The following is a 15,575-nucleotide window of genomic DNA, read 5'->3' as shown; positions in this document are numbered from 1 at the left end:
TAATAATAATAATAATAATAATAATAATAATAATAATAATAATAATAGCTCTCCTGCGAAGAGTGGCAACAACAACTGGAATTGTTCAGCTTAGGAAAAAGGCGAGGAAAGGGAGGCATGATAGGGGTGCTTAAGATAATGAAAGGTATGGAGAAAGTAGAGAGATTTTTCTCCCTTAACTCTCAAAAACACAGAAACAGAAACAGCACGAGTCAGAAGGGGCCTCCCGGGCCATCTAGTCTGACCCCCAGCTCCAGCTGGCTGCACTCATGATATGCCGACCAGGTGGATGTCTAGCCTATCTTTGAACACCCTCACCGATGGGGCCTCAACCACGTCCCGTGGAAAGTGTGGGTCATGGTCATGATTCAGGCATTTCCCACACGCCAGTCAAAAGTTGTCACGGATTTATTTGCACGTTCAGCCTGGATCCTCATCTGCAGCCATCTTTGTTGTTTCCTTTGATCGTTGTTTCCTTGATCTACATTGTTTCTACAAGACCCGCTAGAACATGGGTGCCAAACCAAGGACTTCAGGGAAGGCATCAGACCCATATTCCAGGCTGGGGGTGCCAAAGGCAGTGGGGACAGGGCCCAACCACCAAAAATCCCGGTTTATTTTTTCCTTAATGGTCTTTCTGCTAATAATTGTTAGAAAAGCTATAACAGTATTTCAGAACAGTGGAGAAACAGTTTTGTTTTCATTATGGAATGCAAAACACAATTATTTCACAGGTAAACCTACTCAAGCTTCTAAATGAAAGCAGGAAATTAAAATACAGCCTTGTTGATGGAATCAGCATTTTCAGACCAGAATTATGTTCTATGTGCACTAATTGGGATTAGCTCACAAACTTGGATTAATGCAATTAATTCTTTCTGCCAGCTTCCTTCTCTGTCCAGGTTACACCCATTCATGATGATCTGGAATGCAACAGAATGGGGGATCTTAGCTTTGGACTCCAGGGAAACATCCTTCTATTTGATTACGCTTCCTAATTCCTTCATCATCATCCTTCCAAGCCTCAATCTTCTTTGTATTTCTTGGCTGCAGTTGATCTTCCTTTGAATTGAGGTATACAAAACCTTTCACTATTTCAATTCCTTCATTGCTGGTTTCTTTTCCCCCACTGGAAAACCATTTAAAACTTTCAAAACCATCAATGTAATTTAAAAAGCAAAGAGCAACTCTCTCATTTGCTCCCTGCAGGTGAAACAAAGCAGGGAGCCTTTTGGCACTGAGGTCACAAACAGTTAAAAATCAAGAGAGGCATTGCAAAGGACAAGAGCGCCCTTTTCTTCTTCCTCTTCCATTGGAGGCTGCTGCTGCAGGGAAGGAACAGTAAGTTAAAAGTGCACCGTTATTTGGCTGTGAGGGGAGCTTTGGAAGCAGTTGGGGAGCACCTGAATCCCTAAATCCCCTGCTTAAATATGCACTTGAAAGACCTCCCCTAAACTCCTTGTCCTTCTCTAAAAAGAGACCCAGCTCACTCTGCCTTCCACATGCTAGTACTGACCATCTGTGTTGGACTGCAATTCCCATCTGCCCCAGCAAGCATAGCCAGTGGTCCAGAATGCTGGGACCTGGGGTCCAAGCTTTTAGCAGAGCTCCAGATGAAAGAAAGGCTGAAATATTCCCATCGTCCAGTTGACTACACTGGCTGGGGCTGATGGGAATTGGAGTCCTTGAAGGCACTGGCTGGAGAAAGCTGTGCTGGGTAAAAATGGGCATTGATGTCATTGCTCCATGCTCACCTGCGTTTGGGATTTGTGGGGAGAAAATCAGCTTAAAGGGCAGAAGAGAAATGTGCAAAGCTGAGCAATTTATGTTTACAAAGCCAAGCATCTCTCACTGAACTCTCAAAGATTAAGTTTCAGGAGCGGGGAAATGTTTTGCAGTTTCAGCTAGTATGTCAGGATCCCCTGACATAAGTCATATGAAAGTCACCACATGATAACCATTTGGGATTCCAAGTTCCTTCTTGCCTGTTTGCATGCAAGAAGGGACCAAATCTACAAGATGCCGCCTGCTAAAAGTTGTGTGGGGATTTTGCTTCTGGCTAACCAAGTTGGCACTCTGTGATGCTGACACACAGGTCAAGGGCATCGCCCTGCAATACTGTAGCTTTAATCAAAGTACATTGAAGTACTACATCTTCCTTAATTGGGCTGCCATTTTCTCTAAAGTTGTTCCTTCCACAGACCTGAGGAGTGTCCTGCTTAGAAACAGCCTTTGGCGTGTGGGATGATAAACATAATGAGAGAGTTTGCTCAAGAAGTGCTTTTTAAAATGCTCAGCTTGGTTCTTTTTCTTGGGCTGCAGTTTAATCTTGGCTAAGAAATCCACAGCAGTCACTTCAGAACACCAGGAGCAGAGGGCTGTTTACAACTCCATACACCTGGATCAACCCTGACTGCTCTTTCAAAGGCCAGATCCTGAAGATGAAACTCAAATACTCTGGCCACCTAATGAGAAGGAAGGTCTCACTGGAGAAGAGCCTAATGCTGGGCACCATAGATGGCAAAAGAAGAAGAGGACAGCAGAGAATGAGGTGGCTGGATGGAGTCACTGAAGCAGTCGGCGTGAGCTTGGGTGGACTCCAGGGGATGGTGGAGGACAGGAAGGCCTGGAGGAGTGTTGTCCATGGGCTCGCAATGGGACAGACGTGACTTTGCAACTAGCAACACACCTGGATCTCTGAAATTGAATGTGGTCCTGTGTATGACTGAAGTTCAGCATGCCTGTTTGAACAACTGGCAAGCAGAAATTCCAGCTCCTTTCTGGGGACAGAAGCAGAAACCTATTCCTATTTCTGTGCTAGAAAACCATTACAGAAGACCTCTTGCAGTCAAGCTACAGGTTTGGATATTAAGAACAGCGCCTTGGTGCCATAGCTTTGCCCGACCGTTAACAAAATTACAGCATCAGACAGCAGACAAAAACATTTTTTTGCACTTGCTTTTAAAATTAAAAATGGTCCTAGTATTTTTCTTTTTTCTGAAGAGTTTAAATTGCAATCTTTAAACATTGGAGCCACTTGATTTGCTTTGGCTTTTATGGATTTGGGAGCAAGAGCGTGGAAATGGGTTAAGTTGGTTGTGCCCCTTTCTTGATATCTGTACCGGTCTTGTAAAGACGGCCAGAAAAGTGGTGGATGTGCAGAAGGTTTTTCTAGCCTACTAAGTGTCTAATATCCAGCACCGAGGTGGGGAATGAAGGATAAATGTCTCTCAGAAGGTTGGTATTAAGTACCATAACTGTCTATAAGATGCCTCCATGTAGAGGATGCCCCCCCCCACTTTTCTTACCCAAAATTCAGAAATCAGTATTTTAAACATTAAATAGAAGGCATTTTTATTTAGTGATTAGGCAATGTTTACATTCCAATACTATGATATGATGCATCACACTTAGCTCTGAGCAAATCACTTTATTCAGCCTCTATCGCATCACTGGTTTCTTCTTCATCACTTTCAGTTTCAAACAGATCAGTTTCTTCCACTTCTGTTGCATCACTGCTGCCTGCTGAGTCCCGCTCCCCGGCGCATCTGGGCACTGGCTACACGCTCCCTGGAGCATCAGCTGACGTCCGTTACATATGGCTCATGAGTGGCGGAAACCTGTTAGCTTGGCTCTGCAATTGGAAGTTTTGCTGGCAAGGCTATTTTGCAGAGATGAGGTATCGGCAGTTTTGCAACCACGGTTCTTCTCTCGGCCCCCTGTGTATAAGATGCCCCTCCATTTTTAGGTAAATCTTTTAAAGGCGATGTATCATCTTATACACGGAAAAATACGGTAAATAATAAAGAACATTTGTTCTGCCATGCAGGCTGCTAGAGGTTAGGCTTAGTGGCCTAATGGATCTCATGTCCTCCCTGGCCAGCGCAGAAGCCGAGTGGACTGGTGAAGGAAGGACTTCCCTTTGCTCAGTCCTCCTTTGCCTATATGGAGTTCTCTGTTGTTACTTGGCAGGTCGTTAAATTAGGAGGCAGGCTGGCCCAAGATGTTTTCCTGCCTGTGGCAAAGGAGGAGAAGCTATCCCTTCCATGGACAGAAGCTGGCAGGGAGGCAGATGAATCTGTCTTCCATGCTAATGGTGAGATAGCATCCCCACTTGAGCTGGAATGCAACCCAGCAGGGTAGCCTAGTGGTTAGAGCATTGCATTAGGACTGCAATGCTCAGCCAGCCATGAAGCTCACTGGGTGACTTTAGGGACTCTCAGCATAACCTACCTCACAGGGTTGTTGTAGAGCCAAAATGGAGAGCAGAGGGTTGGGACCTCCCTGGAGCAAAGGCAGGACATACGCCTGACCAAAAATGGCAGCCTTCTCCAACCCATGGCCCTTAAGACTCATGGTACCACAATTCCCAGCATTCTCCCCAGCCAAGCGCAATGGGACAAATGCCTTACAGTGCATAACATTTTTGACCCGAACCGAGTCAAATGTTTAAATGACATGGCAAGTTTTTGCTCAATCTGCCCCAACATCCACATGCACAAGAAACTTGTGACTGCAAAAAGAAAATTTCATCCATCTTTAGTCCAGATACGTGGTCAAGCTCTGGTCTGGAGTACACCGGGACAAATTACGGGCGGTCGACTGGGCCTTGCGTTCAGCAATCCTTCCGTAATCAGCCTTGTATGTCCATCAGCAGCCTAAAGCGGGGACGTCTGGGGGGGGGGGCATGTTTACAAGGAAAGGCCTTGAAAAATCTCCCTCTGCTCATGAGGTGGGACAGCCACTGATAACCGAAGTCACAATGCGTCACGCGGACCCATGGAGCAGCTTTGCTCCTTCGGCTGCTGTGGCACAGCGGTCGAGTGCTTCACAAGGGCTGCGGAAACCAGTGTGGTGTAGTGGTTAAGAGCAGGGGACTGGGACTCAGACGACCTAGGTTCTAGTCCCCGCTCGGCCATGGAGCCAACTGGGTGACTTTGGGCCAGTCACAGACTCTCAGCCCAACCTACCTCACAGGGTTGTTGTGGGGATAAGATGGAGGAGGAGAATGATGTAAGCTGCCTTGAGCCCTTTGAGGAAAAAGGCAGGATATAAATCAATCAATCAATCAATCAATCAAATGTTCAAATCTCCATTCAGCTCTTAAGTTGACTGTGGAGGTTTTTTTTGGCCAGTGGCTATCTCTAGGTCCAGCCTACCTCGCAGTGTTGTTGTGAGGATAAAATGGGTGCAGCTAGCGGTGGGAGAAGAGGCATGGGGCCCTCCTGGGATAAGTAATGTCCCATAATGGTCTTGCCTAGGTTGCGAGTTGCCCAGAGAACCTTATAGCTAATGGGGCGGTGTAACAATTAAATAAATAGATGGCCACATCTGTTCCCCCAACCAATCATGCAGCTGCTTTCTGGCTTTTGTACATTATTTTCCCACCTCCATTCTAAACGGTTGAAATGCAGTCAGGATTTCAAGCTACCCTATCTGGGATGTTAATCTTGGCCTCATCCCTTTTGCCTTGTTCTCCACCCACCACTGGAATGTGGCCCCCGGGAGCTTCTCCGAAGTGTGTTACCTTACTAAGCTCTTGCCGGCCTCGCCTCCCAAGGCAAACGAAGGCTCTAGTCCTCGTGGTTCTGAATAAAGGGCTGCATGAGCCGGGGCAGGAGCGCGCTGCGCCGCGGCGCTCCAAGGGTTAAGCGAGGCGGCGAGGGCAGGAAACGGGGCCGGGGCGGGGCCGCTTCCTGCTCGCCGCTGCCCGCGTGCCCGGGGCGCGCCTCGCGTGCGGGGGCGGGGGCGGTGCTGCCGGGCGCAGGTGCGGGCGCGGGCTCTGGGGCGGGGGCCGGGCCGGGCCGGGCCCGGGGCGGCTCGCTCGGGCGAGGGGCCCGCGGGCCTCCCCTGGGGGCACTTCTCCGTCCCGCGCCCCGTTTCCGAGGACGGGCGGCCGATGCGAGGAGGCGCGCAGCCCCGGAGCCGAGCCTGCAAGCGGGACGCGCCCAGCCCCGTCGGGGAGCAAGAGGAGCCGCCTGCAGCTCTCCGGATGCGTGGGCACTGCAGCTCCCAGCATCCCCAGTCAGCACGGCCATGGTGGGGAATGCTGCATTAGCACGCTGGCTGAAGGGCTGGGTTAAAGCTGCACTCGGCCGCAAAGCTCACTGGCCGGCCTAGCATCCCTCCCTCAGCTTGACCTACCATGCAGGGTTGTTGTGGGGATGAAATGGTGCTGGAGGAGAGCACGGCCCGGCTTTGCCGTTGTTCGAGTGTCCCAGAGGATTACAGATCGGCCGTAAAATAAAATCTTGTGCTTAAAAAGGCTATGCAGAGAAGATGGCATGGCACAGAAGGTTTCAGCCACCTCCCTGTGGCACTCTCCAGCAGGGTTGAACTCCACCTCCCATCATCCCCAGCCAGCATGGTGGGAGTTGTAGTCCAAAATATCAGGAAACTTACATAGGTGGCCTATTGCTAAGTTTGTGTTTCAGATCAAGACTGGCGAGAGCTGAACTGAAATCTCTGGAGTCCTGAAAGTCTGGGAGAATCTTGGGTCAATCACTGTCCCTCGGCCTCATTCGCCCTGCAGGGTTGTTGTGAGGATAAAGTAGAGGGAGAATGGCGCATTCCACCATGAGCTCTGCCTCTGCAGAGCAGGAGGAAATAACTTGGAGGCACCCGGGAGAACCGATTTTCTCACTGTCAGACAAATTAGCTAGAAATCTGCAAAATGGGTATCTTGATCGTACACACATTTTGGGGGATGATATTGGAACCTTCTAGTTTCTGCCCCCCCACAATAACTTGTGCCGACTTTTGTAGGAGCTCTAAAAAAATAATGGGCCATTTATTTATTTCATTTTTATACTGCCCAATAGTCAAAAGACTCTCCGGGCAGTTAAGAAAGCTAAAAAGAACATACAAACAAACTCAGAAACAACATATAACAATAAAACAGCAGAACAATAAAATGAATAAAAAAGGAACTGTTCCTCCGATTCTGACCCTCCCTCTGAAAACAGCATTGCTTGCTTGGCCAAAATGGCTGAGAGAGGAGCGGTTTGAGGAATCCTAAGGTTTAAAAAAGTACAAAAATTCTTTAGGAAAAATCCTTACGTTTGAGAACGGAGCATGCTCCTTCGGCACAGAATGCTGATCACTTGCTGCGGCTGTGAGTGGAGGGGATGGAATGGAGTTTCATGGACGAGGGCATGGCTGGCTCAGTGGAACTGTGAACCCAAGCATTCTGTGCTGCAAAATTTTGTTGCAGGTTGTACCTCTTTTACCGTAATACTGATTACCGCTGGCATCTTTGTCCATGGTGTGTTTTATCGATGCTGAATTTCTTTTACAGTTTGGAGAAAGAATAGTAGCCCCTATCGACCATATTGCTGTAGGAAATGCAGAGCCGGGACCAAGAAGCTGGCCAGGATATCCTCCTTCAGCACCAAGAGCCCCAGAAGCAGGATCGAAATGTAAGAGGTGGCGGGGAGAGAAATGTAAGAGTTCGCAGCTCCAACTGACTTAAGGAAAGAGGCTGCATCTCTGTCAGTAGAGAGCAGAGAATTCACCAGGACATAGCAAGGACCCAGCTAAATTAGATGAGTCCAGATGAGCACAGTCTGTGTGAATTGCAGGATTTCTGATTCCCCGCTGCTTAAAATTAAACATTTTTTAAATTAAAATTGAACTTAAATTTTAAAAATTAAATACCAAGCATCCTACCTGAAATAATAGAGCAGGGAGGGGAAATAAATCATATTTAATGTGGATGTAAATGTTATTTTTGTAGACATTTTATTGGAATTCTCATAACATATTAAAGGCAATACTGTGTATTTCCCCTTAGACTGCTTACATTTAAAAGGGGATAACAAAGATTCTGAAAACTGCTTGGCCATTAATAAATGTTTGCAACCCAAAAAACTGCATGAGCTCTTCAGTTCTATTCCTGGAAACTGGAATGCTTGCCTAGCTTTCTGTTTGTTGTTGTCATCCACTTAATCGTTACTCATGAACTTAGGAATGGAAAACTTTCCATGGAAAAATAAAGCCCTGGAAATTCTGTGGAAAATGCCCAACCCTCACAGTACGGCTAGAAAAGGACTGTACATTTCTTCGTAGCAAAGCTATGGCTGCTTGTGTGTAAAGGCACGCTCTATTTATAAGTGAAATTAGAAATTGAGCCGAACCCCCCCCCCCCCCGGAATCTTGTGGCACCTTAAAAAGCAAACCAATCTTACATATCAGTGGACCTCCACTTGCTGCAATGAATGGAGTCGTCTTTAAGGTGGCACAAAATTTTGCATTAGCCTTTCACAGAAGCCTGACCCCCTCCAGAAATTGCAGGACTGTCCGGAATCTCGCACCAATCAGCTTCATAGGATGACCCTCTGGATAATTATTATTAATTATACTTCTCTACCAAGAGGGGTTCTGGGCAGTTCAATATTAAGTCACCCATCCGCATTTCAACCAAGCCCAACCCTGCTTAGCTTCCAAGATTAGGCAGAATCAGGCTCTGTGGGTTCCAGTATTAATGTCTGCCTCTCCGCTTTCCACACTGTTGGGAATGAGAAGGATGACGGCTTTCTCAAGGGCTGCTGGCAGAACTTGAGAAGAATCTGAAGCAAAATGTGACACAGAACGGGAAGGAACTAGAGTGGCGATGGAAGGAGTTGCTGATCTCAAGGCCAGGCCCGTGGAAATATTCTGGATATACAGTAGGTGGGAGGGGACCCCGAGTATGGGAGTTCTCAGAGGAAGGCCAGGCAACCCTGGCTCTTGAACCCGTAACATGGCACCGCAGAGGAGGGAAGCCCAGTTAGTGGATCGGCGCACCGAGAAGAGGTGTGCGTCCTTTCAGAAGTCCCCTTCTGAAGGGATGGGGCACAGGCATGCCCATAAGGAGAGCTCCTGGAAGTGGATTCGAGAATGGCTTCAGTGAACCTCTCTGCGCATGCTCCGAGATTCATTCTGGGTGAGGTGTGGTTTTGGGGGGATAAGAAACACTTTGCTAGAAAAACGGCCTGTGGCTTTGGGATGCTCGGAGGAGGAACCGTGCCCGCGACACCCACGCTCGGCATCACTGTCGACGCCGCTCTCGCGCTTCCCCTTCCCTGCCCAGTCGCTAAAGCCACTCCGCTAGTGATCCAGCCCCTTCTCTGCACCTTTTTGCAACTCAGCCATGTCCTTTTGCAGGTGAGGCGACCAGAGCTGCACACAAGAATCCAATGTGGTCGCGCCAAGAATTGGCACGGGGGCGGTGCAGTTTTGGTCTTTTTGGCTTCTGTATGTGGAAAGGGGGAGGAAGGCCCCCTCTTGTCCTTCGCAAATCGCCTCGGGCCTGCCCAGGTGGGGGAATTGACTCTCACCACCTCCTCTTTCTGTTTCAGGTTCCCTGGCTCCTGAAGCAGCACCTGCACAATGCCAGGAGGCTGTCGGAAGCGAAGTGGGAGGCGGCGGAAGAGAACCTCAGGGAGGCAGGCTCAGTCGGGAAGGATTCCCACGGCCGGATGAGCAGAGGTGGGGAATCCCAGCCATCTTTTCCCGCCTGGGCTCTTGCCACCTGCAGGGCAAGGCACTGATGTAAAGGATGAAGCGCGACTGTTGCTGGAGGCCTCTGAGCAGTGCCTGGGCCAAGACCCCCTTCTTGGGGGCCTCCGCATGCTGCATCAGCCTGACATGGGAAGAGAACGAGCAACCCCAGAGGCTCTTGTCGTGGGTCCCTGGTGGGTCCTTGGCAAGTGCCCAACTATACCCATTCTTGGCAGTAGACGGCAGGCAGGATAGGAGGGCAACAGCCCCTGTCCCTGCTCCCCAGCCATTGGCATTTGGTGGTACACTGCCCCTGACTGTGGAGGTTCCACTCAGCGGTTGCTGCTAATAGCTACTGATACACCGCTCGTTTTCCACAAATCTTTCGAAGCCAGAGATGGGCACCTTGTGGGCTTTTGGCTCGAAGCGCCTGTTCTCCTTCCCCGTTGGTGGTGCTTTTGTAATTGTGGTCCAAATCTCTGTAGAGCCACAAGTTGCCCATGGCTTCTCCAAGCCCATGACTCCTGCTATACCTTGCAGTTTGCTCTAGCAAATTGACTGGCTCACTTGGTTGCTGCCACATGCTGCCAAGTCATCCCTGACTCCTGGTGAACAAGCACCCTCCAAAGTGTTGAGTCCTTCACTCTTCTGAGTCGGACTGATGGACTAATGTGGCGATTATTATATGACATGACATTTATACCCCACCTTTCTTCCTCTTCCAAGGAACCCAAAGCAGCTCGCAAGTTTCTCCTCCTCTCCGTTTTCTCCTCACAACAACCCAGCGGGGTAGGGCAGCCTGAGAGTGTCTCACCCCGTGAGTGCTGTGGCCAAGTGGGGACTAGAACCCAGGCCTTCTAAGTCCCAGTCTAACACTCTGACCACTACGCCGCATATTTAAAGGGTTTTAAAATCCTACCTCTCAGCCAAACACTTCCCTGAAGGAGCTTATGGTTAGTTAACCAGGGACGCTCTCTGCGTGCAGGCTTCCAATCTAGGGGATGAAGGAGGGGAGGGGAGGGGAGGGGAGGGGAGGGGAGGGGAGGGGAAAAGAACAGGTCATATTTTCACAGGGCTGGTGGAACAGCCCTGCCTCTCCCTCTCATCTTCTCCCGTACAGCCTGCTGGTCACAGTTCCATAACCGAAATATGGACTGTGCCTGCCTGCATAGCTATGCATGTAACTAGCATGTCGTTTTTGCTAAGCTGGAAGGGTGCAGGCCTTCACCTGGATGGGCGACCACCTGTGGAAGCAGGGCAGTTGGACTGGGGGGTCCTAGAGGCCCCTTTCAGCTCCTCCCGTTCACCCTTCTGGCTGCCACGTGCTGACTTAGGTTCAAGATTATGATTCCTCCCATGATCTTTTTATTCTAGACATCAGCAGGAAAGATGGGGAGAACAAGGAGAAAAGAGCTTTTGAACTGGAAAGACCCGAGTGCTTGACCCCTGGCAGAAAATGCTTGGAAGATATCCTCGGGAAATTTTTCCAAGTCCCTGAGGCAGACGAAGCTCCCGCAAACACACCCCAGCCCCCTTTGCCATGGAGAAGCCGTTTGAATGCTCCGAGTGCGGGAAACACTTTGCCACCAGCTCGCATCTCATCAACCACAAGCGTGTGCACACCGGGGAAAAGCCCTACAAGTGCTTGAGCTGCGGGAAAAGCTTCACGGAGAGAGGCAACCTGCTGAAACACCAGAGGATGCACACCGGCGAGAAGCCGTACGGGTGCTCCGACTGCGGGAAGGCCTTCGGCATCAGCTCGCAGCTCATCAGCCACAAGAGGGTCCACACCGGCGAGAAGCCGTACGAGTGCCTAGACTGTGGCAAATGCTTCTGCACCAGCTCGCAGCTTGTCCGCCACAGCAGGGTTCACACGGGGGAGAAACCCTACGAGTGCTCGGAGTGCGGGAAAACTTTCAGCCAGAGATCCTACCTCGTCGGCCACGAGAGGACCCACACAGGGGAGAAGCCCTTCGAGTGCTCACGGTGTGGAAAGTGGTTCTCGCACCGCTCGGACCGCCTGCGGCACGAGAAGATCCACACCGGGGAGAAGCCGCACAGGTGCGCCGACTGTGGCAAGGGCTTCAACCAGAGGGGCTCGCTCATCACGCACCAGAGAACCCACACGGGGGAGAAGCCTTTCGAGTGCTCCGAGTGTGGGAAGAGCTTCAATGACCGGGGCTATCTCGTCACCCACCGGAGAACCCATACAGGGGAAAAGCCATACGAGTGCACGGACTGCGGGAAGAGCTTCAGCCGGACGTCCCACCTGACTGCTCATAAAAAGACGCATGTGGGACAGGAGTCCTAGCGTGCATGGGCAGCTGGCTGGGTGCCTGGACCGGGGCGCTTCCTCCTTCACGGGAGGCGGCCTGCCTGCACTCGCCCGTTTCCTGCTGGGGAAACCGTGCTGGCAGTGGCTTTGCCATCGCGTGTACCAAGTGCTGGACTCACCTCGGGCCCGATCCAGCAGGGCGTTTCTCACATCCTTGCGGGTGACTTTGGGCCAGTCACAGACCCTCAGCCTAGCCTACCTCACAGGGCTGTGGGAGTATATGAGGAGGGGAGGAATTATGTGCACTGCACTGGATTTCTTGCGAGAAAAAACAGGGTGAGATCCAAATGTACTAATAAAGAGGGAAGGGAGCAGTGGAGAACCATGTGTTAGTTTCAGACTGAAGCAGGATTGTCAGTGCTGGCAGAAGTGGACTTCCTGGCCTCTTCCTTCCCTTGGCAGCCCCTCTGGCCCCCTGAAAATGGGGCACAGGATACCCCATGGAAGAGTGAGTGGAGCATTCTTGTGCATGGCGGAGATCTCCACCTTCTCTACACTTCGTCTAAGTTTATAACCTGCTATGACATCCACTTTTGGTCTTTTTTCTTGCTTTCTGCCCAAAAAGGGTCCCCAACTGGAAGGTCCCCCATAGAACATTAGTGGATTTGGGCCTCCTTGGAGTCATTCCAATGAAATCGGGAGGATTAACCACGAGTAATTTCAGTTAAGTTGCTTTCAGAGGGTGAACTCAAAGTAGGAGTAAATCCAGATCCCACCTCTACTTAGTTAGAAGGGACCTCAGACGAGTGTTCTAGTTCGACCCTGGTTGAGAAGGGAAATCCACCATTACAGAACGTCTGCATGAAAACGGCCAAACTCCTATTTATTTATTTTTGCATTTGTAAGCTGCCAAACTATTCCACTGCTCTGGCTTGGCGCCGTGGTCTCCCTCAGCACTTCCACCAGAACTGGGATTCTCCTTTGTGAGGTGGGGCGGCCAGAACCGGACACCACACTCCAAGTGTGAACCTATCCTGTTGATTTGGCGCTGAGGGCATTAAGACCCCGTACCTCAGATCTCTGGGATCATCCTCAAAGGATTTGGCTGACCATGACAGTTCCTGGTCAGGAAGCCCCCAAAGTTACTAGGCTGCCTCCTCTCTGTCTAATAGCTTCCATGTAGCCTGAAGTGCCTGATCCTGCCTAATCTTGGAAGCTAAGCAGGGTCAGGCCTGGGCAGAAGTGGGATGGGTGACCTAAGTGAATGATTCTATGATTATTGCTGTCAACTGCCTAGAGAGCTTTGGCTATGGGCAGTATAAAAATGTAATAATAATAATGTCTGCTTCAATTCTGGCTCCAGTGGTGGGATAGGCCACCTCCTCCTTGGGGCCAGCATGGATTTTTATGCCGGAGGTGGACGACTGCCAGCCTTAAGCTTTGGTGTCTTTCCGGCTTTGGTGCACTGTCATTTCCCCAAGCTAAAAGGCTGAAATCTCCCAAAGATTTTAGGTATACTTATGCTGGTGTTTTGGGCCTCAACCCTTCTGCCTTTGCTGCTGCCCACCACTGGAAGACATACCCCACCCCATAAAAATGCACCAAAGGGCTATTTATCCCCCCTCCTCCCATGGGAATGGATCCAGGTCCGCCTTCTGAAAGAGGAAGGGCTCTGCTCACCGAAGGTCCCTCCATCCCCTGCTGGGGGATCTCTGCTCCCCACATATCACAGCTCAGTGCATTCCCCAGGGTCTCCTCCTGCTCTACAAGCACTTTTAGGGGGCTCCCCCAGAGAGGAGGGGAAGGGGTGGTCCATTTCTGTAAACCTCCCCCTTGATCCAGTTTCTGTCTGAATCCAAGCCCTGCCCAGTTTGAGCAGATGGCACACAGATCCAGTTAGCACCTTGGGAATCATGAGGCCGCGTGTGCTGCAAAACGGCCCTAAATGACCCCCCCCCCCAGATTTTATTTCCTGGTGGTGCTTCGCCTCTGACCATGGTTACATGTTAATGGGACCCATGGAGAATGAATGTTTTCCCACCCTCATTCTGTAAAAAGATGGGATATAAATGCTATGCAGCAGTAAGAATTCTTATAATTATTTCTTCTTTTCTGGACAGCTGGGCGTGCAAGACTGCAATCAGCTGTCGCTTTTGTTTTCAAGCATGGTTCTGGGGCCTGCAGGGGACGCAAATAAAGATGGTGCTAATGCCATGAGTTTGTGCTGGTACTGCTGCAGGTGCTTCCTTAGGCGTAACGGGGTCTGCTCTCAGCGGAGTGCACAGAGGCGGTCAGGCGACACCTGCATGGCCTCGTAATTTGTTCATGTACAAAATGTCCATGCTGCTCTTTGTTATCCAAATATGTTATGGCGAAGCACTCTTCACAATAAATGGGAGAATAATAATTATGCTAATAAAACCAAAATGCAGAACGGAAACCTTTGGAACCGAATTGTGCCAAGAAAAGCCGCAGCGGGTGAGCCAGAGAAGCCTGGATTAAACAGAAATGTCTTCCACAAGCACCAACAATGCTGGAGTTCCCCAGAGAGGGAGCCAACACACTGAAGGCCCTGCTGGAAGGGGACTTCAAACAGAGCACCTGTCTGTGTCACACCACCAGCAGTACATTGATGACTTCTGTGTTTGGCAAGGGAGAAGGCGCCCTTCCACGTATCCTGTTCCCGGGAGACACATAAAGAAAAAAACTGGTTGCAAAGAAGCAGCCAGTCATTTTGTGAACTCACTGATTCCATCGCCTGATCTTCACAACAACCCTGTAATGTAGGCAAGACTGAGAAATCGGGAAGCAAAGACCAGGCATGAGTCCTGCACTGAACTTTACCACACTTGGTCGACTCCAGATATTGCTGGACTCCAACTACCATCAGCTGTTACCCCCATGACCACTGTTCAGGGATATTGGGAGTTGTAATCTAATATCTGAAGGGCTCCAAGTTCCCCACCTTTGTTGCAGAATAACTTTTCTTTTTTGCCATGTCAGAAAAGGGATTTGACAATTACTAAGGGGGGAAATCCACCAGCAAAGTGAAGATGAGGCAAATTTTGCAGGGAAGCTTGCAGCTCCTTGAAAAGGAGGGTGGTTAAGTAAAAGTTACTAAGCGCGTGTGTGCGCGCGCACACACACACACACACACAATATTCTATACAAACTGACATTGAAAAGGAAAAAATCCCAACAATATCCAAGCCAAGTGTCACAAAACAGTGCATAAAGCTCTTGGGCTCTGCAGAATTCTTTATCAAGCAGAATGCTACATACAGCACAAGTCAGAGGGACAGAAGGGGAGAGAAAAATGGAAATGTTGCATTATTCAGATTATTTCTATTGATGACCCTCCTTTTTCCTGCAAGGAAACTAAGGCAGCTCACATAATCTTCCTTTTCTCTGTTTTATCCTGACTACAGCCCTGTGAACCTTTTAGAGACCGAGTGCCCAAACTGCACCCCAAAACCCACTTATTTATCGCAGTGCCAACCCTGCAATAAAACCTGAATACGGAGGTTTTCGTTTAGAAAAAGCAACTCACAGCCAGTCCAAGCAACTGTATATATATGTATCCTTGGCGGCGCACTGACCGGCCCTGCGAAAGCTCGGACGAGTCGTGGCTAATGAGTCGTGGCTTGTGCCTTGTGCCGCCACTCCTTTCCGAGCGTGCGCAGGGCCCCTGTGTGTGCTGTTCTCCAAAGCTCGGCTGCTGGGGCCACGCTGGGGCGACCCGGCTTGCGTGCCGACAGAGAGGGCTCTGCGTGGCTGCTGCAGCACGCGTGCCACAGGTTGGCCGCCGATGGGCTGGGCT

General features: G+C 50.1%; 1 protein-coding gene across 1 annotated transcript in view; it reads left to right on the top strand.

The window, feature by feature from the left end:
• The window catches only part of LOC123035070, a 23,224-nt gene extending 11,090 nt beyond the window's left edge, over positions 1 to 12,134 (top strand). The window contains exons 8-9 of the mRNA XM_044452910.1: positions 9,339 to 9,468; positions 10,980 to 12,134. Of these exons, the coding sequence (XP_044308845.1) occupies positions 9,339 to 9,468; positions 10,980 to 11,791 (942 nt within the window). The 3' untranslated portion in view covers positions 11,792 to 12,134. The remainder of the gene's footprint in view (positions 1 to 9,338; positions 9,469 to 10,979) is intronic.
• Positions 12,135 to 15,575: the final 3,441 nt, after the last annotated feature.

The sequence above is a fragment of the Varanus komodoensis genome, unplaced genomic scaffold (genome assembly GCF_004798865.1).
Source record: "Varanus komodoensis strain SLA01 unplaced genomic scaffold, ASM479886v1 scaffold76, whole genome shotgun sequence".
Lineage (NCBI taxonomy): Eukaryota > Metazoa > Chordata > Lepidosauria > Squamata > Varanidae > Varanus > Varanus komodoensis.
The sequence above is the reverse complement of the archived record's forward strand: the minus strand, read 5'-3'. Positions and strand labels throughout refer to the sequence as shown.